At 42.1% G+C, this 27,184-nt stretch overlaps 2 protein-coding genes across 2 annotated transcripts; one reads left to right on the top strand and one right to left on the bottom strand.

Moving 5' to 3' along the window:
* The first annotated feature begins 1,130 nt into the window (after positions 1-1,130).
* bnip1b (BCL2 interacting protein 1b) lies at positions 1,131-13,975 on the top strand. Its single transcript, XM_080748517.1, has 6 exons — positions 1,131-1,224; positions 3,120-3,212; positions 7,313-7,404; positions 8,368-8,484; positions 10,069-10,187; positions 11,732-13,975. Exons 1-6 carry the CDS (start codon positions 1,141-1,143, stop codon positions 11,926-11,928), a joined length of 702 nt encoding a protein of 233 aa, XP_080604643.1. The 5' UTR covers positions 1,131-1,140; the 3' UTR covers positions 11,929-13,975.
* A 3,144-nt stretch (positions 13,976-17,119) lies between these two features.
* On the bottom strand, positions 17,120-26,712 carry LOC308304140 (stanniocalcin-2-like; the record flags this gene model as incomplete). The annotated part of the gene is made up of 4 exons (XM_080748700.1): positions 17,120-17,459; positions 21,582-21,793; positions 22,486-22,628; positions 26,562-26,712. 4 exons carry the CDS (start codon positions 26,710-26,712, stop codon positions 17,120-17,122), a joined length of 846 nt encoding a protein of 281 aa, XP_080604826.1.
* Between the last annotated feature and the right edge of the window lie 472 nt (positions 26,713-27,184).

Raw genomic sequence — 27,184 nt, 5'->3', positions numbered from 1 at the left:
GACAGCTGGTCCACGACGACGGGGTTTGCAAACGCACTGACCCATGCTGGTCGGTTCGGTTGGTAAAAAGTAACAACTAACTTCGGTTAGTTTGCTAAAAACAAACTGTTTAGTTAATTGGGTTGGCAGTTGACTCTCTCTCTGACGCTCGCTTCGATGCTCGTTCTCTCTCTTGGTAACTGAAGATTGAACTGCTCTCTCTGCTGGTCTCTCCTGCTCTGCAACGACTCCACCTTCTCCGTTGGCATTTAATCAGCGCGCGACACCGTTCAAAGCCTAGTGGCCATACTGGCCAATCGCTGGGGCTGACGGGTTGAGTTGACCAATCAGGACGGCGTTACCATGGAGGCTCCGCCCCTCCCTCCCCCTAGCGGCGAGAAAACGAACTTCTGGGAAAGTCCCGGAACTTTGCAGTCACAAAAGGTTATTAACGTTATTTTTTTGTAATTATCATTATCATACACACTGCTTTAGTTCAATTATTGATATTTTACCCTCAATTCATAATTAAAACAACATGTATAATTAGACTACGACAACAATTTCGTCATCACCACTAGCTAGCGTTTGAACTTTGAACCGGTCAAGTTGATACTGACCAATCAACGACCAGCAACGGCGCCCCGTTTAAACCAATCACAAGTCGCGGATCTACAAGCTCACAGTGTATTGCATCGCGACGCACTGTGAGCTTGTAGATCTGCTATTTTTGTAAAAAAAAAAAAGCGTCGGAAGCAGAAGACGCGCATCCCCCCAAATCATCACTGACTGGAAAATTCACTCTTGACTTCAAGCAACTCTTACATCTCTCTATTATAAATCCTTATTTTGAGTGGTCTTGTGTAATAATTGTAATAATTTTGAGAAATGGATTTTTTAATATTAATATTTCCCTGCATGCGCAATGTATCTATAATAGTCCTATATATATTTTTTTTCTTTTCCTTTTTCTTATGTTTTTTTTCTTCTTTTCTTACGGAATTACGGAAAATAATGAACTTTCCCCACAATATTCTATACATCGGACGTACGTTACGCAACATGACCAGAAGGGGGCGTTCTAGTATTTTTACTAGCCTTTTTGTGGTGTAGAATGCAGATTGTCCCTAGTCGTTGCCGTACAAAAACAATACAAGCAACATGGCGGCCTCCATGGATGTACACGTCCGAATCTGTGGACAAGAAATCATCAAATATGACCTGGAGATCAAAGCTCTCGTTCAGGTAACCCGCATAATATTCATTCATGTTGTTTTACTATTGTTGTTTAATGTGTTTATTCTACTGAGATTAGTTATTAACAATCTGTCAAGTATTGTGAGGAGCCGCTGCCCCAAGTTGTGAAACAATACAACTATAGTACACATTACAAAGCGTTTAAAGACTAAATGGTGGGGCAATACTATCCTAGTTGTTACGTATTGTTGTAGAATACAAATAAAACGTTGTTTTATTCTATTTACTGAACTTTAGGCGTGTATTCTTGTGTATTCTTTTTTCTCTGTACCTTGATAGATATTTCGGTATATTTTATTATTTCTTTATTTCTGATATTCTAGACCAGGGGTCTTCAACGTTTTCAGGCCACGGACCCCCAAACAAACCGACGGGGAGATTGAGCAGGGAAGGGGTTGCGGCTAGTACAACATATAGGCTCTATTGAATATTATGTATACAATTGTGTTTCATGTGTATAAACATACCATGTTATTGTGCATTCAATACTATGCTATTAAGATAATAGATTACTATATTCATGCTTTTATTTGAAACACATTGTGGCCATACCACTGCCATTTATAAACATACCCTATTAACTGAGAACCAATGTTAATCCTATCAATCTATCACTAGCAATCTGTCAATTGCACAATGATCTTGTATACAAGCTATTCAAAAGAGACAGAATAATTTTTTAAAATATATTTAAAGACAAATTTCATTTTTTCTTAAAAAAAAGAAAGACATGTTTTTTTCCCAACAATTTTGGGGACCCCCTGCAGTATCCCCGCGGACCCCCTGTTGAAGACCCCTGTTCTAGACCACACACATCTGCAACTATATACTTTTTCACGGCAGCTAATAGCTATTTAGACTTTAAATAGTAAGAGTCTGAGATGTTGGTTCACTGACACTGTAAATGCTAATTAATACGTTATAGAAAATAGGACTTGTCTCAAATTAATATTGTTTTATATTACCTTGATAAGACTGTCATATTCATACACTTTCTTGGTTCAAGGCTATTTAGGCTAATATATGTTTAAGCTATATTGCAGCCTACATCATTGACATTTTTCTAACTAGTCTTGTGTCAAAATATCAAAACAATTACATACATACTGTACTGTACATATACTGTATACCGGTATACATATTAGGGCATTAACGACTTGTGATTTTTGCAAGTCGAATCGACTCAGTAAAAAGTTGAGTTGAAGTCGACTTTATCGTTTGGGTTAGGGTTACATCACACACGACCCCCCAATTATTTTGGGGGGTCCCCAGATGATTAACTTAATGTGAAACATTGTTTTCTCACTCAACTGTAAACAAACCAACACAAAGTTTAAGTGTATAGAGGGTATCTTCACATTTCTAAAGTGCCAATTTATAGACCCGTTTCTTGTTTACAAACATTGAGACTAAATGCACAGGTGACTGTATCATGTAATCAATTCCCACCAATCCCCAAACCTGTTGTTTTGCCTGGATTGACCTGCGCGTGCATCTAGTTCTTATCAGTGTAACGTGGACCAGAAATGCGTCTATAGAGGCAGAAATTGTGAAAATAGCCGATCTACATGCTCTCACAATAGAAAGTATTATTATTTATTTTTTTCAACTTCGACTTTCTCTGGTGGGAGTCGACTTGTGTAATGAAGTCGACTCGACTGAGTCGACTCGTCGACTTTTTACCTTTTTACCCTAATACATATGTAGCTCGTCTGGGATATTATACTCACCTATTGATTATTATCCATGACATCTCAATAATGCCATGTTTTGTGTGTGTGTGTGTGTGTGTGTGTGTGTGTGTGTGTGTGTGTGTGTGTGTGTGTGTGTGTGTGTGTGTGTGTGTGTGTGTGTGTGTGTGTGTGCATGTCCATGTGCTGCAGGACATCAGAGAGTGCCCTGGCCCCCAGTCTACTCTCATGGAGCTCAACTCTCTGGTCAAGATGAAGTTCAACCAGCTCAGACTGCGGATACAGGCAAGTAGGGCTAATCCAAGTACCCCCTTTACCCGACAACAACATGTCCCTTATATAACTGCAATTAAAACCATAACTAGTGGTATATGATAACCCCCCCCTTTTCAAGGGGACCGTACCTGTGTTCCCTAGGTTCTATGTTCCCCAGGTAGCAAGGGAAAATTAGCCTCATGCTGGACCAATCTGGGAACTAAATCATTTCCAATATCTTTCTTCACAAATGTGTTCATAAAGGTGTCTACTATCACCTCTGAACTTTCTCAATCGCAACTCCCTCTGGAAATGTTGTGGGAGCCAATCAAAGTTGGGGGTATTGGGATACCCTGAGCCTGGGATTAAAGGGGGAAAAAATGGCCAATATGAGCATATGAGGTGTGTAATTAGGGTATTTTTGGGCTGCTGAATCCATTCCAACCATTCGTTTTCAGTTAAAAAGACTCCTTGGCCATAAAATAGGCCTAATTGGCTAAGGCTTAGCCAATCATGTCATTCGAGTTCACCTGTGTCCTGTTAGTCCCTATGTTTTAAACCCTGTGTTTGAGTGTTCCTTGTCAGATTGTATCATGTTATCCTGTGTCATGATGTGCGCTTACCCGCCTGATCTTGAATAGTTTTCATGAATTCAAACCCTACTCCAACCATTTTTTTATTGCAATTATTATGTCTCATGGACATAGAAAAGTAAGCGTGGCCTATTTTATGGCCAAGGAGTTTCCAGAGGGAGTTGTGATTGAAAAAGTTCAGAGGTGATAGTAGACACCTTTATGAACACATTTTTGAAGAAAGATATTGGAAATGATTTAGTTCCCTGATTGGTCCAGCATGATGCTAACTTTCCCTTACTAAGGTCCTATGTTTCCCATTTACCCCCACAAAAAAGGTTCTATGTTCCCCGCTTACCCAAAAAAGGTCCTATGTTCCCCAGGTTCTATGTTCCCCACTTACCCCCACAAAAAAAGGTTATATGCTCCCCGCTCATCCAAAAATGCAGGAAACATTCATTTCAAATTATTAATAAAACAACTCTAAATACACACAACAACAGAACATAATGAGGAGAACATATGAATACTAGTGGCACAGGGGGGCACTAGGGACATCTGGGCACCATATCCTTGTTATGACTGGGCATCTGGACACGTGGGCACCTGGACATCTGGGTACTAGGGACATGTGGGCATTTAGACGAGTGGGCACCTGGAAGAGGAGGCACTTGGGGTGGAGACATCTGGGCACTAGGGACATGTGTGCACCTGGACAAGTGGGCACCTAAATTAAGATTGCCCACATGTTCTAAGTGCCCAGCTGTCCCACCATTTCCTGCATTTGTGTTGGAAACATATACCTTTATTTTTTGGGTGGGCGGGGAACACAGAACCTTTTTTGGGAGAGGGTGGGTGGGGAACATAGAACCCTTTTGAGGGGAAAGTGGGGAACATAGAACCTGGGGAACATAGGGTGGACCCCTTTTCGGGAATATACCACCAGTAAGACGCCTAAGGGAAAAAAGCGACCTCGTGCCATCTGTCTTCTTTTAGTGTGGTTTTCCTAACAGGGCATCATCTGGGATACAATCCCTTTTATGCCCATATATGGAGATCCCTAACATAATCCATTTTATGCACATATATGGAGATCCCTGCTCTGAGTATCTGACATCACTGTGATGTCACAGTGATTTGTCAGGGGAACACAGTGTCAGGCGTTACCCGTCCAGACGTCTATGGACAAGCTGTGATGGTTCTGATAGTAAACTGCGACCTACGGTCGCAATAACAAAAAAACTATAAAGGGGGTGAGAGTTTCAAACTGTGCCTCCTGAACAGCACTCGGTGCCGTGCTGTGAGCTTGTATATCTGCTATTTTTCAATAGTTAAAATAACTAGAAGCTGGGCCGCCCTTCGGGCGGCCCAGCGTCTAGTCGGCGACCTGGCCAACTCGGAACAATGTAAATAGGGAATGAATGCCCCGCCCTTTAATGCAAACCCCATTATACCTGTTTTTTACCTGGTCATAGGACCCGTTTTGACCATCTGTCTGCCTGTGTCCATTTATGCCCATATATGGAGATATTTGTATCTGTCTGTCTGTCTGTCGGCGTCCATTTTATGTCCATATATGGAGATCACTGCAGTTATAGTTCTGGGTCCATTTTATGCCCATGCATATATGGAGATATCTGTCTATCTGCGTCCATTTTATGCCCATATATGGAGTATCTGTCTGTGCCTCCAACTGTGTTGCAGACACAGTGCCGGTTCCCCCTTTAATGCAAACCTCATTATACCTGTTGTCATAGGACCCGTTTTGAACATCTGTTTGCCTGTGTCCATTTATGCCCATATATGGAGATATCTGTATCTGTCTGTCTGTCTGTCTGTCGGCGTCCATTTTATGTCCATATATGGAGATCACTGCAGTTATAGTTCTGGGTCCATTTTATGCCCATATATGGAGATATCTGTCTATCTGCGTCCATTTTATGCCCATATATGGAGTATCTGTCTGTGCCTCCAATCTGTCTGTCTGTCTGTCTGTCTGTCTGTCGGCGTCCATTTTATGTCCATATGGAGATCACTGCAGTTATAGTTCTGGGTCCATTTTATGCCCATATATGGAGATATCTGTCTATCTGCGTCCATTTTATGCCCATATATGGAGTATCTGTCTGTGCCTCCAACTGTGTTGCAGACACAGTGCCGGTTCCCCCTTTAATGCAAACCTCATTATACCTGTTGTCATAGGACCCGTTTTGAACATCTGTTTGCCTGTTATTTTAACTCGTCGAGTGTACACTCTCATTGTTACACCCCCCCCAAAGAAGGTACATTTTGGAATTGGACCCGGTCCCGCTGGTCCCTGGACCCCCCCCCCCCCCGTTGAGAGAACCAGTGGTGTACGACGACACAGTGTTTGATGTTTTTGTGGTGGTTGTGTTTGGCAGGACCTGGACAGTGTTTGATGTTTTTGTGGTGGTTGTGTTTGGAAGTAGCCTGGTAAGATCAGCCTAGATACTAATGCAGCTAGCTAACTAACTGCAGTAGGGGTGTAACGATACATTTCAACAGCGATTCGATACATATCACGATACATGGTTGACGATACGATACATGGACGATATCGGTTCATTCATGGCGATACGATTCGATTCGATTCAATGATTTAAAATCGATATAGTAACTATTTAGCAAAGACATTAAATCTGTGTGAAAGGTGTGGAGAGTGCAGGTTTTTAAGGGAAACATGTATTATTACGGATATAAATAAGTAAATACTGTGATTATCTGCCAAATACCTGGACATTGTATATTGACAAACCTGCACCTTGACATGAACCCAGAGATTACACATATTTATCGATAGAACAGTGTAGCTATATGGAAAGGAAAAGTAATTAAACCCATCCTTTTAATGTTTTCTTCTTAAAAATGCTAAATACAATGCACAAGTTAGGTTGTATCGATACAATCGATTCTTTGCATTGCCGATTCGATACGATACAAAATCAAACGATACAATTCGATTTTAGCTGTTTTCATTTCGATATACTTCGATTTTTTAAGTTAAAAACTATTTCAATGCAGTTACTATATCGTTACACTCCTAAACTGCAGTATCTAGTCTGGAGGTTGTCCCATTCAGAAGAAATTCATGGGAGGAGGTAACAAAAACTAGGGGTGGAGGGGAGCTGGGGAGGGGGAGTCACTGTCATTGTTTACACAGTGTTTACAGTATACCCACTATCAGCTAAACACAGCAGGTGGCATTCCTATTCAAAGACAGAAACCTCAGGAATGCACTCCCTAGGAGCCTCTGTATGCCAAAAGACCCATGTTATCTGTTGCTGCATGGAGAATGAGATGTGCTCACATGAGACATGCTGCGAGAGAGATAAAGTCCGCCTTATTTTGTGACTAGCCAATCAGGACGAACTCGCGAATCTGGAGCTAAGGAGGCGTGCCTAAGTTGGAGAGCTAGTGCACGACCCTAGACCATCCCCACCATATTTTAACATGGGGGGGATTGTGTCTAGCTGAGCTAGGCTAGTTTGGCAGGACCTGGACAGTGTTTGATGTTTCTGTGCTGGTTGTGTTTGGCAGGACTTGGAGCAGATGGCCAAAGAGCAGGACAGAGAGCAGGACAGACTGGCCATCCAAACGGAGACGGAGAGCCAACGCAAGCAGATGCTGAGGTTTACACAAGAAACATAGACACTAATCTACCTTTGTACACGTTGTGACATTGTGGGATGTGCTCATGGAAAACGTGTTTGTCTGAAACTGACATAACTTGAGCAATAAGCCATCGGGTTGTTAACATTCTTGACAGTAGCCTGTCTGAGCCCAAGTGTCTCCCGTTCTAACAGCAGCAGCACCGCCGTGCTGAATAGGGATTGGGACGATACGCGGTATTATCGTATATCGTGATAAAAACACTCACGATAACGTATCGTGGAGATTTAATTTATCGTGATATTGTCTTCCGTCATGCATTGGGTTCAATTCACCTTTTATTTGCTGAGCTGCATATCCGGCACCACTTAAACGCTCTAGAATTGGTAAAAGTTACTTATGATATACGTGTATGTGATAAATAGCCGATCTACAAGTTCACAACACGTCGCGTTGCGACGTGTTGTGAGCTTGTTAGCAAATGTTCTGCCCAAGGATAATGTATTTTGATTATCACGATAATATCGTAAACCGCGATTTATTTTATCACAATAATCGTGATATGAACTTTTCATATCTTCCCATCCCTAGTGCTGAAATCTTGTTGTTTGCAATGGTAAAAAAGTGAGATAGGACTGGGATTTCTTTGGATATAATACTGTATCGTGATATGGCAAAAGTGTTGTCTGTTCCTGGTTTTATACTTTTAATTAAAAAAGAAAAGAAAAAAAAGCTGATTACAAAGGATTATGACATTGATTTTGTCAATATGGCCCAGCCCTGAGTGACTCTGTGTGTGTGTGTGTGTGTGTGTGTGTGTGTGTGTGTGTGTGTGTGTGTGTGTGTGTGTGTGTGTGTGTGTGTGTGTGTGTGTGTGTGTGTGTGTGTGTGTGTGTGTGTGTGTGTGTGTGTGTGTGTGTGCGCGCGTGTGCGTGTGCGCGTGTGCGTGTGCGTGTGTGCGTGTGCGCGTGTGCGTGTGTCAGTAACCAGACGGCATGGCGTAAAGCCAACCTGGCCTGTAAAATGGCCATCGACAACATGGAGAAAGACGAGCTGTTGTATGGCAAACAAAACCCTGCAGACCCCGCAGTCAGACAGAGGTGAGTACTGCTGAAACCCCTGACATCTAGTAGGCAGTCCACTACAAAAGCCTTCAGGAAACTAAGGGTGCAACACTTAACGGGTACACATTATTTTGTATCATTATTTTGTGCTTTAACTATAGAAAAATAGCAGCTATACAAGCTCATCCTCTTTGGATCAAATCATAACCTCAAAAAGGTAGAGAACTTCACAATCAAAGTGGGTGACAAGGTCATAACACGAAAAAACGAAATCTCCTACTTAGGATGTATCCTTGAAGCTAATCTTTCCAGCGAAAAGATGACTTCAAAAGTAATACAAAAAATCAACCAACGAACTCGTTTCCTACAGAGGATCGCCCCAATGGTCAACTTCAACACACTGAAGACCATAGCTGGTGCAATAATCCAGCCCCTCTTTGACTATGGAGTCCACGTATGGTATCGTGACGCCCCACAAGCCCTAAAAACTAAACTCCAAACAGCCCAAAATAAACTAATTAGGGTCCTGCTTAACCTTCCCAATCAGACTCACCTCACCGCTACTCACCAGTTAAGAGTGGGGTGGCTCAGAGTAGATGACAGAGTACAGCAACTTGCAATGGGCCTGGTGTACAAGATACACTACACCACTATGATACCCAAGTACCTGTCAAAATACTTTAAAAACGTTAAGGATGTCCATAATTACAACACCAGAGGCAGTGCCACAGATCACGTTCAACCCAGAGTCAACTCAAAGAAAGGGTCGAACTCGTTCTTCTGCTACACCACAAAAATGTGGAATGCCTTACCGAAGGCCATAAAGGAGTGTGGATCACTAGCATCCTTTAAAATTGCCCTAAAAAACCACTTACAGGCAGCAGCCGTTCACAACTGGTAAAAACCTAGCCCAACCCTACCCTCCCTGCCCCTTCCTTGTATATACTGTACATACTGATTGTTTAGACTTACTGTTACCTGCCCCTTCCTTGTATATATTGTATATACTGTACTTACTGATTGTATAGACCTACTGTTTTCTTTTTTTCTTTACATATCTACTGCATAGTACTGTGTTCTATTTGTCTGTCATTCAATGTTATATGAGATACTTTAATGGTTTCCTGTTGAAATAAGCTTAGTCTTTTCATGGATCTCCTTTTAGTAGACCTTGTACCAGTGAACTGTACCGTCATGAATCTGTACATTTTCCTATGCAAACTTCTAATAAAGCCTTCAATCAATCAAAACAGCGCGGCTGTGAGCTTGTAGATCTGCTAGTTTTGAAAAATTGTGAAAACTAGAATTTTGACCTGATTCTATAAGTGTCTTTTGAATCCTTCTAAGATTTTTTGAAAAACCCATGTTTCTATGTCAGCAATCTGGCCAGCCATCGTCAAAGAAAAGGTCCTTTTCACTTAAATGGAGCTCAGTTCAGCTCAGTCTGTTCTTGAGAGACTACTATGTCAGTGGTTCTCAAACCTTTTCATGTGAAGGACCCCCAAACGCACAAAAATAATTGTGACAGCCCTACTCTGCACGTCCCTCTCTGTGTGTGCGTGCGTGCTTGCGTGTGCGTGCGTGTGTGTGTGTGTGTGTGTGTGCGCGTGCATGAGTCAGGAAGGTGACCAAGGAGAGCTTGGTTCAGACCAGCAGTGACATCACAGACAGTCTGATGTCCATCTGCCGGATGATGGACCACAACGTCAAGCAGAGCGAAGACTCCATCGGCACGCTGGGTAAGAAGAAACGGATCCAACATCGAGGAACCGGAATCGGTTCCATCACATTTGTAACTGTTTCTTTTTATCACACTGTCAGAGCTGTTTACGTGGACTTCACGTCTGGCACACAATTACAATACCGGTGGTTCTCAAATGACATCATTTCAAGTACAACCATGAATCTGTCTGAGAGTGTACAAATGACATTTTGTTTCATTTGTACACTCTCAGAGTCACGTTTAGTCATGTCTCAGATTATTACATCATCTCCTGACCGCGAATGATATGAGATAATCTCAATTATTTGGCATTATTGTCAGAATAGTTTGATTCATCTGTATCTATCTAATTTCATCTCTCCTCTCCAGTGTTGATTTCGTCGACTAAAACTATGACGAAACTTTTTTGTCGACTGTTTTTTTCCACTGACGAAAACTAAATAAAAACGAAATAAAAACTAAGCTGTGATGATGACTAAAACTAAGACTACATATATTGACAATTTCGTCAACAAAATAAAAACTAGACTAAAACGTTAGGGAGGGACTAGAAGAGAGTCATTTTATGTTTGGTTGCTCACAAGTGTTGCGTGCTGAAAATAGCCGATCTACAAGCTCACAACGTGTCGCGCTGTGACGCGTTGTGAGCTTGTAGATCGGCTATTTCTCTCTCTCTCTCTCTCTCTCTCTCTCTCTCTCTCTCTCTCTCTCTCTCTCTCTCTCTCACACACACACAACATCGTGACAGCTTGGGGACGCTTGTAACGGAACACATTTCATTGTCAGTAACGGTAACAGCGTTGTAACGATGGAAATTGTAATTAATTAGACTACCCGTTACTGAAAAAAATAGCGGCGTTATGTAACGCCGTTTATTTAAACGCCGTTATACCCAACACTGTCTGAGAGTGTACAAATTACATTTTGTTTCATTTGTACACTCAGAGTCACCTTTAGGCACGTCTCAGATTATTACATCATCTCCTGACCGCGAATGATATGAGATAATCTAAATTATTTGGCATTATTGTCAGAATAGTTTGAATCATCTGTATCTATCTAATTTCATCTCTCCTCTCCAGTGTTGATTTCGTCGACTAAAACTATGAAAAATGTTCGTCGACTGCGTTTTTAAATATATTGATAATTTCGTCAACAAAATAAAAACTAGACTAAAATGTTGGGGAGGGACTAGTGGAGAAGAGAGTCATTTTATGTTTGGTTGCTCTCAGGTGTTGCGTGCCGAAAATGGCAGATCTACATGCTCGTTGTTGTGAGCTTGTAGATCGGCTATTTTCAGCACGCAACCAAGTGTAAGATCAGTCATTACGATGCCAACCAAGCCTGCCAAAATACATTTTAGCCGACTAAATCAACTGTAGATTTAGTCGCCTAAATTCTTATGATATTCAGTCAACTAAAACTAGACTAAAACTTTTCAGGTGACTAAATTATGACTACAACTAAATTACATTTTATTGAAAAGAGACTATGACTAAAACTAAATCAAAACTTTCTGTCAAAAACAACACTGTTCCTCTCCTCTCCTGTGCTGTGCAGCCACCTCCTCCCGGACCATCCTGGAGACCAACGAGGAGTTCAAGTCCATGACGGGGACCATCCACCTGGGCAGGAAGCTCATCCTCAAGTACAACCGCCGCGAGCTGACGGACAAGCTGCTCATCTTCCTGGCCCTGGCTCTGTTCCTCGCCACCGTCCTCTACATCCTCAAGAAACGCCTTTTCCCCTTCATCTAGACCACATATGTCAAACTCAAGGCCCGAGGGCCAAATCAGGCCTGTGATTGAATTATCTTCGGCCCACTGGATGATATTTAATTACTATCAGAACTGGCCCACTGGATGATATTTAATTACTATCAGAACTGGCCCACTGGCCACTGGTATATTGCACATGCAATGCCTGGGATTCTAACCAAGGTCTCCCGCATGAAAGTCCAACATCTTACCCATCAGACCAAAGGGATATCCCTATGGACAGGGGGAGATATTATACTTTTGATGCCATCAGGCTGAGGCAATGAGTCACTCTGCTTCACACGCACCACCATAATACTACAAGTCCCACAATGCACTGCATTGGCACGTATTGAGGGCCCGTGACAGCAAGCCCCCCTTTAAATAAACATTGAACCAGTCCGGCCCTCGACTTGTACCATTTGTTTTATTTTGGCCCACTGTGTATTTGAGTTTGACATCCCTGATCTAGACTCAACAGACACTTCCTCCCGTCTGTCTCTGGTTTCAGGGCTCACTACAAATTGCCAAGAAATATTGAAAATTGCATCACTGACTTGTATGTATTTGCAAATTGCAAGAGGCTGTGATTGTTACAGACTAAGAGGCTGTGATTGTTACAGACTAAGAGGCTGTGATTGTTACAGACTAAGAGGCTGTGATTGTTACAGACTAAGAGGCTGTGATTGTTACAGACTAAGAGGCTGTGATTGTTACAGACTAAGAGGCTGTGATTGTTACAGACTAAGATCATTTTGTGTCGCGGTGCCGCCGAAAACTCACGCCAAGGAATGCGGCTGCGTCTCAAACTGAGCACGTTTTGAATCATTGTTTCTGAACTTTTTGGAGCGCATATAAAGTAGTAATATTATTATTATAGAAGCACATTTCCACTGAGGCCCTTGTTTTTATTTTGTTGCTGTTCTGACTTTATATCTCATCGTTTATCACTCTATCAAACATCAGTCTTATCTTTTACTTGCAATTGGCAATCATACAGATTAGTAGTTATGTGTTTCTGTTCAGTGGTGGAAGTGGGCTTTCATGTGTATATGGAGTATGTGATTAAATCAGGGGTCTTCAACAGGGGGTCCGGGACCCCTAGGGGGTCCTCAGAGTGACTACAGGGGGGCCGCCTAAATCTTTGTGTGATAGGATAATTATTTTAAATTAACAACTTGAACCCTCGCACCCCTATTCTGAGGAGAACTTTAGCCAAAAATAGCCGATCTACAAGCTCTCAAGAGCTTGTAGATCAACTATTTTTGGCAAATAGGTTTGGTGTAGAGGTTAAGTGGTTAAATGTCTGAAAAAGATCCAACATAGACGATGACAGTGCTGTCAAACAAGTCTATGAATCCATATATGAAATCTGTGAAAATCTGCTGCACAATTTTATACAATATGTATTGGGGGAATGGGGGTCCCTGCTTTATCTCCCTATCAGCTAAGGGGTCCTTGGCCTGAACACGTTGAAGACCCCTGGATTAAATGAAAACCACCTACCTTAAAGAGGTTAGGGTCTTGTGCGCAACTGAGCCTTGGATTCTGCCGTTCTTAAGCAGTGGTAATTGTGTTCTGTTTACTGAGACATTTATGGAGTGCCTTTCTTCCTATTCAGATACATTGTACCTATTACTCTGTTCACAGGGCAAATGTTCGGCAACTGTCTGCATTTCTATATTCTGGTCTGCATTTCTATAAATGGTCTGTATTTCTATAATCTATAAATGGTCTTTATTGCACCTGTATTCAATGACATCATGAGGCCATCTCGTGCTGCGTTGATGACTGCCGGTTAAAATGTGGAAAGTATACAGTCGTTAATGTATATACTGTATATTGTATGTCTGAATTGATGTATTTGTTGGTGTTTAAGATTGATATAACCTGTTGAATAATGCAGTCATTGCCATTATTTTACCAGTAGATGGCAGCATTCAACATTATATTTCATTACATGAAAGTGAAATAAAATGTTTTTGGTTGCAGCAAGTGAGCTTTGTGTTTATGGGATCTCACTTAAAGCCACAATCCATAACTTTTATGTTCTACCCAGGATTTAAACCCTGTTCTATGAGATGGACCAACATTCTACTGCCCTGTCGAGACCAGCGTCCAGGGTGATAGGCCCTTATGAGCTCATGGCAGTGCTACCTGACGCCAGGGTCTAAATATCAGAATGGAAGAGTTGGGAGAACACCTCCAAACGCTGCAAGTGTATGTATAAATATATGTTTTATTTTTTATCTTGAATGGGGGTCCCTGGCACAAAATATTTTCAGGTGTAGGTCAGCAGAAAATTCATATTAATTTGACAAGTTTGTGAACCACTGGTTTAAGTCACTTTCGGAAGGAAGCCCAAATAAGCAACTACACTTTAGAAGCAAAGCCCAAAATAATCACAACCTGCAACTACCAATATTTACAAGCAACTTTACAGAAAACTAAAAACAAGCCCAAAGTCACTTATAATCAGCAGACATGGCAACACTGACAGACACACTCGTTGGATTCTTTGTTTGATGACTTTATTGTGTTGCACCATACATACCATGTAGACAACATGATTCAAGTGCGCTGCTTTTAGTAAAGTATAAAACATTTTTAAACAAATACAACTGTAGCAAAGGCACCGCATAGGCACTATACATGTAGGTACCAAATGGACCCGTATGGGTTTGTAACTGGACCTATTCCATTGTGTTCACTCTTGGGGAAAGAAACACTGAGGATTAACATTACAGTGCATGATCAACTAGGGGTGGGCGATATGGAAAAATACAATATCGCAATATTTTTCCAAGTGGTATCACGATACACGATCTTATCACGATTATTTTTCACGTTGGTTTTTATGGTTATTTCTCAAGTTACCTAACAGTACAACCACATATAAGGTCATTAAAACTAAAAGAAAAAGGAGTAACAGACCATTTACACCAGTTATCCTTTTTTTCTTAAGGTCAATTGACCCTTAAAAGTATGTAACTCTGACAGTATACAAATGAAGCCAAATGGACCCTTACGGGTCCATTTGGTTTCATTTGTATACTGTCAGAGTTAAGGGGAGACATTTTTAAGTTTGAGAACTACTGATTTAGACCAAAATGCAAGTTTAAATTAATTCTGCAATGAATCTCTGTATTACAATTCAACAGGATTCATTCATAAGGCTCCTTCATTGTATCACGATATATATGATATCTCTGAAAAGGCATATCGTGGAGACATTGTATCGTCTAAACGATATTTATCACCATATCGCCCACCCCTATGATCAACAATGGATTTGGACCAAAGGCTGCTGGCCCAGACAGCAAAAGGTGATGTTGCAAAACCATCCCTTTATAAATAAAGACTTATAAATATCGTCTGACACATATTAGGCAGTGAATCTTCAGCTGTACATTAACCGGAAACCCATTTCCCGTAGGTAAAGTATTCACCCGTGTGTGTGTGTGTGTGTGTGTGTGTGTGTGTAGTGTGAACATCCTTGCTGTAATCAGGGACGTGCTGGGCCCATGATTCAGAGAGGCCCTCATTGCGCGCTATAGAGAGAGATCTCTCTCTATAGCGCTGCTGCTACTCAAAGATTTGACATTTCAGATCATGACAAGTGACAAGCCAGTGGGCCAATTACTGTACATGAGTTATATTTCGTCGTTGTCGGGTGGAAATCTTGTATGTCCAAAACCGTTTGTTTTGCATCATTTTAAAAATGATTTAAACTAGTGAAAACAGACGATCTACAAGCCCACAACGCCTCGCGGTGCGAGGCGTTGTGGGCTTGTAGATCTGCTGTTTTCACTACTTTTGTGCGACGGCCTTCTATGATGAAGCAGGGCTTTGCTTTGCGAAAAAATCTACAAATTTGAAACTTGGAGATAAGAGGTTTCTGCCTGACAGTGACGATTTACTTTGTTGGCTGCCCAGCCCCCAAAATGGAACGAAGGCCGACATTTTATTTTAATTCCTTTTCCTAATGGCCGGCCTGGACCGGCGGTTCGGGAGTTGTCCCGCTTTTCCCAATGGCCAGCACATCCCTGGCTGTAATGTACATATTGGTTATGACTTCATATGATGAAGTGAGGTAGATAAATGGTTTCATCCCCATACTGCACACAGTATATCATTCATAATGATTCATAATATATAAATATATGTGGATATGTGTATATATAAACATGGCACAAACAGTTCAGGAATTTCTGTCTGGTATATTATTTCTCTATTATAACAATGCCCTCTTAGAAATAACTATTGTTATTACACAGCTTGGTAGCAACCTCCTCTTTGCGTCGCTCCGCGTCGGTGCCTATCATCCTGACAGCAGTTCCCTATTAGTTGGGGGCGTTAGGGAGATAACATGGTAATTTCGTGCTAATTAGTCTAAAAGCGCCAAGTTTTGCACAGATGTAGCCCATGGCTACAATCCTCACTTTTCACAGTGTTGTGGGCGTTTTCTGGGGCCATTTATAGCCGACTCGGGCGCCCTAGCTAAATCATTAGAGCATGCCCTGGGCTACATCTGTGCAAAATTTGGAGCTTTTTTTTTTTTTTTAGACTGATTAGCACGAACTATCCCTAACGCCCCCGACTATATAGAGATACAAACAGTCTCCTTTGTGTCACCATAGTACAGTGGTTCTCAACCTGTGGGTTAGGACCCCCAGGGAGTCCCCAAATTAGTTTGGGGGGTCCCCAGATGATTAACTTACTGTGCAACACTGTTTTCCCACTCAACAGTACAGCAGTGGTTCTCAACCTGTGGGTCGGAACCCCCAGGAGGGTCCCCAAATTATTTTGGGGGGGTCCCCAGATGATTAACTTAATGTGCAATATTGTTTTCTCACTCAACAGTAAACAAACCAAGTGTATAGAGGGTATATGCACATTTCTAAAATCACAATTTAAGGACTTATTAATAACTCTAAAATGAAAAATTAAACATTGGCCAAATTTTCAGATATTAGAGGCAGAAATTGTGAAAATAGCAGATCTACATGCTCACATATATGCTCAGAAATTGTGAAAATAGCAGATCTACATGCTCACATATATGCTATTTTCACAATAGAACCGTGTTATACAAAATGTAATGCGTCAACTTTTAGTGCTCGTCAGGGTGGGGGGTCCCCAGTTAAAATATGATTATTTTGGGGGTCTGAAAAGGTTGAGAACCACTGATCTACAGCGCCGGTACGCCTGTGTGTTCGGACGTAGAGACTCCACCGGGGTCGGTTGTGTTGTGGTTGGTCTGGTCCCTCCTCCTCTCCTGGTCGTCTTGTCTGGTTGGCTGCAGCGCGGCGGGGTCTTCCTGCTCTGTGATAGGCTGGGCTGTGGCGTAGAGCAGCGAGTCATTGGCGGCGGCGAGCGGAACGTGCGATTGGTTGAAGGCGCAGGCTCCGCTGAAGCTGCCGCACAGTGCGCCCCACTGCTGCTCACACTGCTCACGCAGCCGCCGGCCCACCCAGGACCCCACCCCCTCCCCACAGCCCAGCAGGAAGTTGACCAGCTCTACGTACGGCCTGGAGGTGAGACACACACACACACACACACACACACACACACACACACACACACACACACACACACACACTAAAATGATTTACTGAAATAAAAGTATCAAACAATCTGTTACAAGTAAATGTCCCGAATGAAAGTTTTACTTGAGTAAGTGTACAAAAGTACAAAAGTATCAAAATGGTATCATAAAGTGCCAAACGTAGTAGTCCTTATGCAGAGAATGTCCAGTGTCACAACTTTTCAAATGCATTAAAAATATTTTGAAAATATTAGATCTACAAGCTCACATTGTTTTAATGGGTACCATTAAAGGCTATTGGCTGCCAACGGTCACGTGCAACCACAGGGATACATGGGACATTGTCTTGAGCTTGCCAAAAATAAAGCACACAAAGGAGAACCAACACAAGCCTTTGGCCTATGACTTCAAGGTAGGGGTGTCTTCAAAAATTTGACGAATCAACGCGTCGTTTTAAGCCCCCGGAATCGACGCCAATTGTTTGAGTCGAGCCGTCAAAAATTTATAATTTTTTATCACACCGGTGCGGTATGAGAGCGCTGGACTGTCATGTTCTTCCTATTTAGTCCATACTTCCTACTGCTTGCAACTAGACTTAAAAATAAAACCAGTTCACGTGACTTGAAAGTTGCCTTGATCATATAACAAGGTGCTCTTATTTTGAAGTTAACCGCTTTGAGAGGAAATGCGTCGACTTGTTGTTATTCTACTTGTTAAAGCTGACCTAGTCTCGCGTGGCCAGACGGTTGCCTCCGCGATTTTGTCAAATGCTCCCAGCATACAGTCTGGCAAAGCAGAAAGATAAAAATGAGTGCGAGATGAAAGCGGAAGTGAAGCCCCCACGTCACTTCCGTTTCAGTCTCACATCGCTCACATTTATCATTATATAAATAAAAATCATATAAGCATGTTTAGCTTGCTGCTTAGCAGAAATGACATTTTAAAATATATTTTATTGAACGGTAATGCCCGTTTCCGATACTCGCCGTTAGGGAGCTGCTGTTCCAGACTCTATATAGCATTCAGAGATTGTGGAATAGTTGTCTGGCTACGCAAGACTAAAGCTGACCAAGAAGCAGCAGCGCGATGTGCTTTCACTTTCACTCACTGCCGCTGACTCGCTGAGTGTGGCTCTGTGGTGGTGGTCTAAGGCAGAGGACTGCGGTGGAGTAGAGGACTTCTTAAAAAGTTTTAGATTATGACAATTTGCTTGCATTGTGATGCAGCTGTGTGCCGTTCTGCATCGACGCAGTGATGTTACATTATTGTTACCTTTAGCCTACTTTGGTGTTGTTTTTCCTCCTGAAGGAACAGGGCTAAATCGTTAGCATGCTAGTGCTTTAGCCCTGTTCCTTTAGCCTTGGAGAGGCATAACATCATTACAACCAGGCAGTTTTCAAAGCAGAGAATCCACCAATCATAGTGGTTTACAACAGCTGTTGTACCGGTACTCGCCTCCTCGCGCCTCCTCTCCAGTCATTAAAGCACAACTTTTTTTTTTTTTCTTTTTTTTTTTTTACACAAACGATTCGTCGACGCGTCGGATTAACCCCCGCGACTCGAGTCGACTTGATAAATACTGAGTCGAAGACAGCCCTTCTCACCCAGGGGTCCAGTTGTCCGGATTTAAAATTAAACACAGAACTAAAGTTCCTTTGATTGGCCCCTAGTTGTGATGTTCTGGTACCAGAAGCAACATGTTCTCCATAGGATTCCTTTAATTTCCCCCAAACTTTTACATTTGATTTTCTTACCTTAATAAACATTGTCATAAATACTTTATGGCCCCTGTTGCTAGTTTAAAGCCTCCTTTCAATCACCATGATATGCGTTTTGTGAAAAGATGGTCCAATTCATGTTATAATTGATGTTAAAGCAGGGTATGACTTGTGATCATAGGCTTGTGATGATTCTTCTTCATGTGCTTTATTTTCGGCAAGCTCAACACCACATTCTCTCAAGTATCCCTGCGGTTGCACGTGACCGTTGGCAGCCGATTAGCATTCGAGATGGTACCATTTCTACCAATGAACGTTGATTTCTACAATGATGGCGGCGCCCTTACAAGGGCCAAAAAAGCTTCATTTTCGCGGGATAGAAACCAATGGACCTTAGGATAAATGAAGAGATGGAGTATGATAACAAATTGGTGGCAAATCAATTTAATAACTACTTCACAAATGTAGCAGCAGATCTGGTCTCCAAATTGCCGGCCACACCTGGGATATTTGACATAAACAGGGTTAGGGATTTTTATGAGAAACAAGGAGTGAGTTCAAATTCATTCTCACTGCAAAAGGTTGAGGTGGGAGCGGTCTCTAAGATGCTCTTGGAGATAAATTGCACTAAGGCCACAGGCCTGGACGGTATATCTCCTCTCTTTTTAAGGGATGCAGCAATGCAGATAGCTCCCAGTATCACAGACATCTTCAACCTATCCATTGAACAGGGAGTTTTTCCCCATGACCTAAAAAAGGCAAAGATTCTCCCCCTGTATAAAAAAGGAAACAAAAGTGACCCAGGTAATTATAGACCAGTGTCAATCTTGGGTTCCATGTCAAAGATCTTTGAGAAAATCATTAACGGGCAGTTAAATGAGTACATGGATAGGAACAATCTAATGTACAAACTACAATCAGGTTTTAGAAAATCTTACTCAACCGATACATGTTTATTGTATTTAACAGAGAAAATTAGGAAGGAGGTTGACGGAGGGAAGCTCTGTGGTATGGTGATGCTCGACCTGCGACGAGCTTTTGACACGGTGAACCACAACAGGTTAGTGAACAAGCTTGAGGCCCTGGGGGCAGACATGGCAACCTGCAGGTGGTTTAATTCCTACCTGACAGGACGAGAGCAAAGGGTTGAGGTAAGTGGTGTATTGTCAGACCCAAACACCATGGAATGTGGAGTCCCTCAGGGAAGCATTCTAGGCCCATCCTTGTTTTTAATTTATATAAATGATATGATAGATGCCTGTAACTGTGACTTATTCCTGTATGCAGATGATTCGGCCCTGCTAATGTCCCATAAGGACCAATCAATCCTGGAGAGCTCCCTGAGTAAGGAATTGGCTAATGTCAACTCCTGGCTTATTGACAACAAGCTATCTTTACACTCGGGGAAAACAGAATCAATCCTGTTTGGATCAAAAATAAAATTAGGAAGGAACACCGATTTCAAGGTCAAACTTAACTCTGATTTTATAGCAGCTAAAACATCAGTGAAATATCTGGGCTGTATCTTGGAAGGTAACTTAGATGGCCAAAATATGGCAAACAAGGTCTTGAGCAAGGTCTCTGGCCTGACCAAATTCTTAGCAAGGACAGCAAGATATTTAGATAGGGAAACTAGTTTGACGGTGGCAAACTCCTTGATTTTGTGCCATTTTGACTATGCATGTACATCCTGGTTCGAGGGCCTATTAAAGTCTCAAAAGACAAAGCTACAGTCAGCACAAAATAGACTGATCAGGGTCATACTGGGGCTAGAGCCCAGATCCCATATAGGGAGGAATCAATTTAGGGAAATCAACTGGCTCCCTGTGGAATCCAGAGTGACCATGTCAAGACTGACCATGGTACATAAAATTAAATATGGAGAAGTCCCAGAATATCTAAAGAGATGTTTTACGCGAGTAAGTGATGTGCACACACACTTTACCAGAGCTAGCATAGCAGACATGAGCCACCCAACTTTTAAAGGTAAAGTAGGTAAGGGTTCTTTTACATACCTAGGAGCCACACAGTGGAATAACCTAGAAATAAATGTCAAATTGACAAGCAATGTAAGGGTTTTTAAGCAGAAGATAAAAGCAGGTCTTTTAGAAAGGGTACCCCGATAGTCTAAGAAAGACACGGGAGTATGGGTTTATGTTTTATGGTTGTACCGTTTGTAGGTACTGTATATGTATGTTTGTATTGTAATTTGTTTGGTTTTTTAACTTAGTAATTGTTATTTGTATGAGGACCTCAGCGGAAATAAGTCTCACGACTTTTCTGCGTAATCCTCGATTTGCTGTATTGTATTTTACTGCTTTTCAAATAAAATCAAATCAAATCAATGGCTTCCCACCGTCCATATTTCTTAGGGTCTATAGTCTCACCCCGGGGGGAAGAGCAGGTGGAAGTGTAGCAGGTCTCCCATGGTGTCCATGTGGTCTCTCAGGGCGTCACACAGCTGGTGTCTGGAGTAGCAGTCACGCTGCAGGCTGAACACCATGTCCCGCACCGCCGCGCACCTCCTGCTCACACAGCTGAAGCGCTGCCGCAGGCCCACCGCCATGCAGCGCAACGCCTCCTTCACAAACCACTTACCCTGACAGAGAGAGAGAGAGAGAGCGAGAGAGAGAGAGAGAGAGACAGAGAGTCAAGGAACACACGGTAAAATCTCGCTCTTTCGACGTCCCATTATAGTCCGACGTAGGGTTAGGGTTTGGTTTAGGCATAGTTTTACTGAGGTTAGGGTTAGGTCAGGGTTAGGGTGGCGCTGCGACGCGTTGTGAGCTTGGAGGTTGGCTATTTTCGGTGCTTGATACCACACTGAACTAAGCATAATCAAGTCAATACTCCCTCGGTCCATTATAGGGATATCCCTTTGGATCAATGGTTAAAGGAGTAGTTCACCCCCAAAATGACTTTTTTTCTATCGATTACTCACGCCATTGAGACTTGAGTTCAATAATATATATATATATATATATATATATATATATATATATTTCTTTTTTTGTTGCATTATTACGACAAAAGAAATATAGTACATTTACCACCATTGATTCCGGATTGGGACCCAAATGCATTAGTCCCCATCCGGGTCCCCATCCGGAATCAATGGGGGTAAAATTACTATAATCAAATATTTTTCTTAATAATGCGACAAATACAAAAAAATATTATTGAACTCAAGTCTCCATGGCATAACTAATCAATAGAAAAAAAGTCATTTTGGGGGTGAACTACCCGGGCGTTGCATGTGCACGTTCCTGCGTTCCAGCAGCAGCAGCTCACCTGTGAGTCGTAGCGTCCAGCGTTGTGCAGCAGAGTCAGACAGATGTGGTGCAGCCCGTGGACCTCACAGGAGTTGTTGTTGAAGCACTGGAACATCCCGCAGCCCACGTCCCCTGAACTCACCAAGCAGCCCTGGATGTCCACTGACACACACACACGCAGGCATGGTCGCACGCACGTACACGCACGCACGCACGCACGCACGCACGCACACACACACACACACACACACACACACACACACACACACACACACACACACACACACAGTGGCGTAAAGTAACTAAGTACATTTACTCAAGTACTCTACTTAAGTACAATTTTGAGGTACTTTGACTTTACTGGAGTAGTTCCAATGTTCTGTACTTTTACATTTCAGAGGCAAATATTGTACTTTTACTCAACTATAATTATTTGAAAACTTTAGTTACTTGTTACTTTGTAGATTCTGAGCATCTAACATATAATTTTCCGAATGTCTGAGTGTCTGTCTGTCTGAAACAGCGTTTCTCGTCAGTGGCTGGAGCAATTGATCTGAAATCGCATCACCATTAGCATATGAACACACCTGACATAACTTTGAAGCCCGTTTGTCACTTTCACAAATCATATGCTGTATATTAGCATTTTTATGGTGTATCTACTAGCTATTCTGCATCTAGCATGAGGCATATCTATTCTGCATCTAGCATGAGGCAACATGTTTAACCAGCTCTGTGTGTGTGTGTGTGTGTGTGTGTGTGTGTGTGTGTGTGTGTGTGTGTGTGTGTGTGTGTGTGTGTGTGTGTGTGTGTGTGTGTGTGTGTGTGTGTGTGTGTGTGTGTGTGTGTGTGTGTGTGTGTGTGTGTGTGTGTGTGTGCAGGTGGGCAGGCGGGTGGGCGGGGGGGGGACACACAGTATCTCTGTAGCCATTAAACGAAACGGGTATTTCTTACATTGATGCTCCTACATATTATCATGCAAGCACCAGTTAAAGTTACTTTCCATCCCTCATATACTGTGTGCACAGTGCACACATCCCATAACCCACACACTGCACATCATTTCGGAGCTCATATCTTTGAACGGGTAAGGGCTAGTTATTACAAAACCTTAACCTACATCAACAACTTCAGCCCTATATACAGTATATTTTGGACATTTGAAAATAGGCGATCTACAAGCTCACCATGTGTCGCGATGCGACACATGAAAAGATGAGCGTTAAAAAATACATATTTTACTGCTTTCTATTGTTTTAGCCATTTTAGTAGTTTGATTTCAGTGGGTGAGGGCATGCGTACAAGTGGCTAGATGTGTCTTTTTAGACAGAATAGCCCTTACCCGTTCAAAGATATGAGCTCCCAAATGATGTGCAGTGTGTGGGTTATGGGATGTGTGCACTGTGCACACAGTATATGAGGGATGGAGCTAGATGTGTCTTTTTAGACAGAATAAGCCGGCGATTTCTTTGTCGCCCCCATAAGTCACATCTGCCCATGACAGATTGTGGTACATCTTATGGGCTTATTGTGTCTAAAAATACATAATATTTAGCCACATGCATGCATGTCCCAACCTGGGGGCATGCATTTTTACTTGTAACAGTGAGTGCTTCGACATTGCAGTACTTTTACTTAAGTAAAACATTTGATTGCGAAAATGACCGATGACATCTGACATCATACATCCATCCATCCATCCATCTTCAACCGCTTATCCGGAATCGGGTCGCAGGGGTAACAGTTCCAACTGAGACTTCCAGATTTCCTTATCCTGCGCAACTTCCTCCACTCCCTCTGGGAGTGTACCGAGACGTTCCCAGGCCAGTCTGGAGATATAATCCTTCCATCTGGTCTTTGGTCTGCCACGGGGTCTCCTCCCAGTGGGACGTGCATCGAGGACCTTAATCCCTTTTATGCCCATACATGGAGATCCCTGTCTGTAGAACCAGCAACACAAACATGGGCTGTCTTGGCCATATATGGATTCTGTTAGTTTGGTATGTGGCCGATGTGGCCTCCATAGTATGGGCATTCCCATATGAAGTCCTGTTAGATATGGGCTTAATATTGATGACATCAGGGATCTCCATGTATGGGCAGAAACGTGATTCTGTTAGTGTGGTTCCCCTGACATCACAGTGAAGCCAGAGCGTGATGTCAGAGCGGCAAATCCACTCTGGTAGAGTGGTTCCCCTGACACTCAGTGATGTCACAGTGATGTGTCAGGGGAACCACGCCAGGCGTTATAGACAGAGATATGGACAAGCTGTGACCGTTCACATACTAAACTGATCGCAAAATAATAATTATACTAATAAATTAATTGTGACAGGCCTGGAGATGTACTAAACTGGTCGCAATATAATAATTATAGTAATAATTATGACAGGCCTGGAGATGTTTTGGTAAGCAAAGGTCAAATATACCCCGATCAATCATTGACCTACTGTACTTGCTACATGAATGGCCCCCTGGGCATGTCCCACTGTTTATCTGTTTGTACCAGGTGTAGGTTTTTATTTGGAGTGGTCCCTGTGCGTCAGGGACGTGCTGGCCATTGGGAAAAGCGGGACAACTCCATCATCCAGGCCGGCCATTAGGAAAAAAATTCAAATAAAATGTCGGCCTTTGTTCCATTTTGGGGGCTGGGCGGCCAACAAAGTAAAACGTCACTATCGGGTAGAAACCTCGTATCTCCAAGTTTCAAATGTGTACATTTTTTCGCAACGCAAAGCCCTGCTTCATCATACAAGGCCGTCGCACAAAAGTAGTGAAAACAGCAGATCTACAAGCACACAACGTCTCGGCTGTTTTCACTAGTTTGAAATCATTTTTAAAATGATAAATACAAAACAAACGGTTTTGGACATACAAGGTTTCCACCCGACAAGACGAAATATAACTCATGTAATTGGCCCACTGGCTTGTCACTTGTCATGATCTGAAATGGCAAATCTTTGAGTAGCAGCAGCGCTATAGAGATCTCTCTATAGCGCGCAATGAGGGCCTCAACTCTTTTTCCCGGGCTGAATCAGGGGCCCAGCATGTCCCTGCTGTGCGTAGCTACGCACCGGGGGCCGGTTGACACAGCACAGGGGGGGAATGCTCTTGGACAGTTAGTTAGCCCTTCAAAGCTTAGCTAAGTCACCAAGCAAATAAGTATCAAACAAAGTGTTTCAATTGGTCAGGCAAATGTGTTAATGGCATATAAGGGATATCGCACTAACTGCATATCTGTTTTGTTCTTGACATAATTGTATATCCCCCAAAATCATGAAGGCTGATTTGATTAAATAAATAAGTGTGTCCAAAAACGTATACTGTAGTTTTGTATAGGAGCACTATAACTCTTTAGAGTGACTCTTACGGGTCCATTTGGTTACTTGGACACTCTCAGAGTTACAGACCATACAGACCATCCCCCAAAGGAACCCTGAGGGTCCCTGCCTGGACCCACTTTGAGAACCACTGATCTTGGATGAAATTGATTGATTGATTGAATACTTTATTAACAGTTTAAAGAAAATATAAAGAAAGTTGCTAAAAGGATAACACAAAATTACCGGTAAGCTCTGAGGGCTTGTTTCCATTGTGGACCACACACAAAGTGTGATTATTAACAGATTAATCTCATAGCCTACTAGACATATAAGATATAGATAGCCTATAATAAGATATCACAACTGACTATACCAATCCCAGCTATTATATCTTATATCAATAAGGACTATAATCTAGGACGATAAATGGGAGAAATGTAGGCTATAGTATTTAAATTTGACAATTGGCAAAAAAAGTAAAACAATGGTATTGATCTGATATTTGGCAAAAAGTCACAAATTGGAATAGACTATATATATATATATATATATATATATATATATATATATATATATATATGATATAGCCTATAACATCAAAATATAAAGTTAATAACATATCCAATCAATAGGCTATACCTATTTAGTCGTTTGTTATTTTTGATAATATATAAACACTGAGATAGACAGACAGATCAGTCAGATAGACAGACAGATCAGTCAGATCAGACAGTCAGATAAACAGACAGTAAAACACATACAGTAGGCCTACCTATGTTGTGCAGAGTGAGTCTTCTCTTGGCCTGGTGGTGCGCTCTGTCCAGCGGCTCGTTCAGCTCTGCGCTGGTCGTCGGCACGGCCGCTCCACCGGCCAGCAGCAGCAGCAACAGCACAAGCGACACGGAGGACAAGTTCAACCACATCATTCACCCCACAGGTATCCAATGAATCTAAGACAGGCTGCAGTTGTTTAGGTGTCTCTGATCAGGACACAAACACACTGCAAACTAAACAAAGTGCCTTTAGGGTTGACTGGAGGCTACTACAGGAGCTCCCACCGGCAGGGTTGAGTGTTGCTTTCACAGTGACAGTCAGACAAGAGCCTGCACTGCTGGAACCCCCAGCCGACCTGACCTCAAAAGGAGGGAAAAACATTGCGCAACTGTGTGTGTGTGTGTGTGTGTAGACCACATGGTTCCCAAACAATTGGTCGGGGCCCATTTGTGGGCCATGGACACATTTTTATGGGTCCCATTCTATTTTTTTGTTAACTACATTTTGTTTTTAATTAGGCCTATTATTATTTCTAAACATTAAAAAAAAAAAAAACATTTTCTAAAAATGTTAAGTAAAATCTAAGTAATTTCATGAATAAATAAAATTAAAATCTAAAAA

Source organism: Nannobrachium achirus (assembly GCF_963921795.1).
Source record: "Nannobrachium achirus genome assembly, chromosome: 19".
NCBI classification, from domain to species: domain Eukaryota; kingdom Metazoa; phylum Chordata; class Actinopteri; order Myctophiformes; family Myctophidae; genus Nannobrachium; species Nannobrachium achirus.
Note: the sequence above shows the minus strand (reverse complement) of the source record. Positions and strands in the feature narration are given on the sequence as shown.

What these genes read in the sequence shown, in the direction of transcription:
- bnip1b (XM_080748517.1), top strand. Translation starts at nt 1,141, where the DNA reads ATGGCGGCCTCCATGGATGTACACGTCCGAATCTGTGGACAAGAAATC. An exon ending in AGCTCAGACTGCGGATACAG is followed by an intron (nt 3,213 to 7,312) that starts GCAAGTAGGGCT and finishes TGTGTTTGGCAG; the next exon opens with GACTTGGAGCAGATGGCCAA. An exon ending in CAACGCAAGCAGATGCTGAG is followed by an intron (nt 7,405 to 8,367) that starts GTTTACACAAGA and finishes TGCGTGTGTCAG; the next exon opens with TAACCAGACGGCATGGCGTA.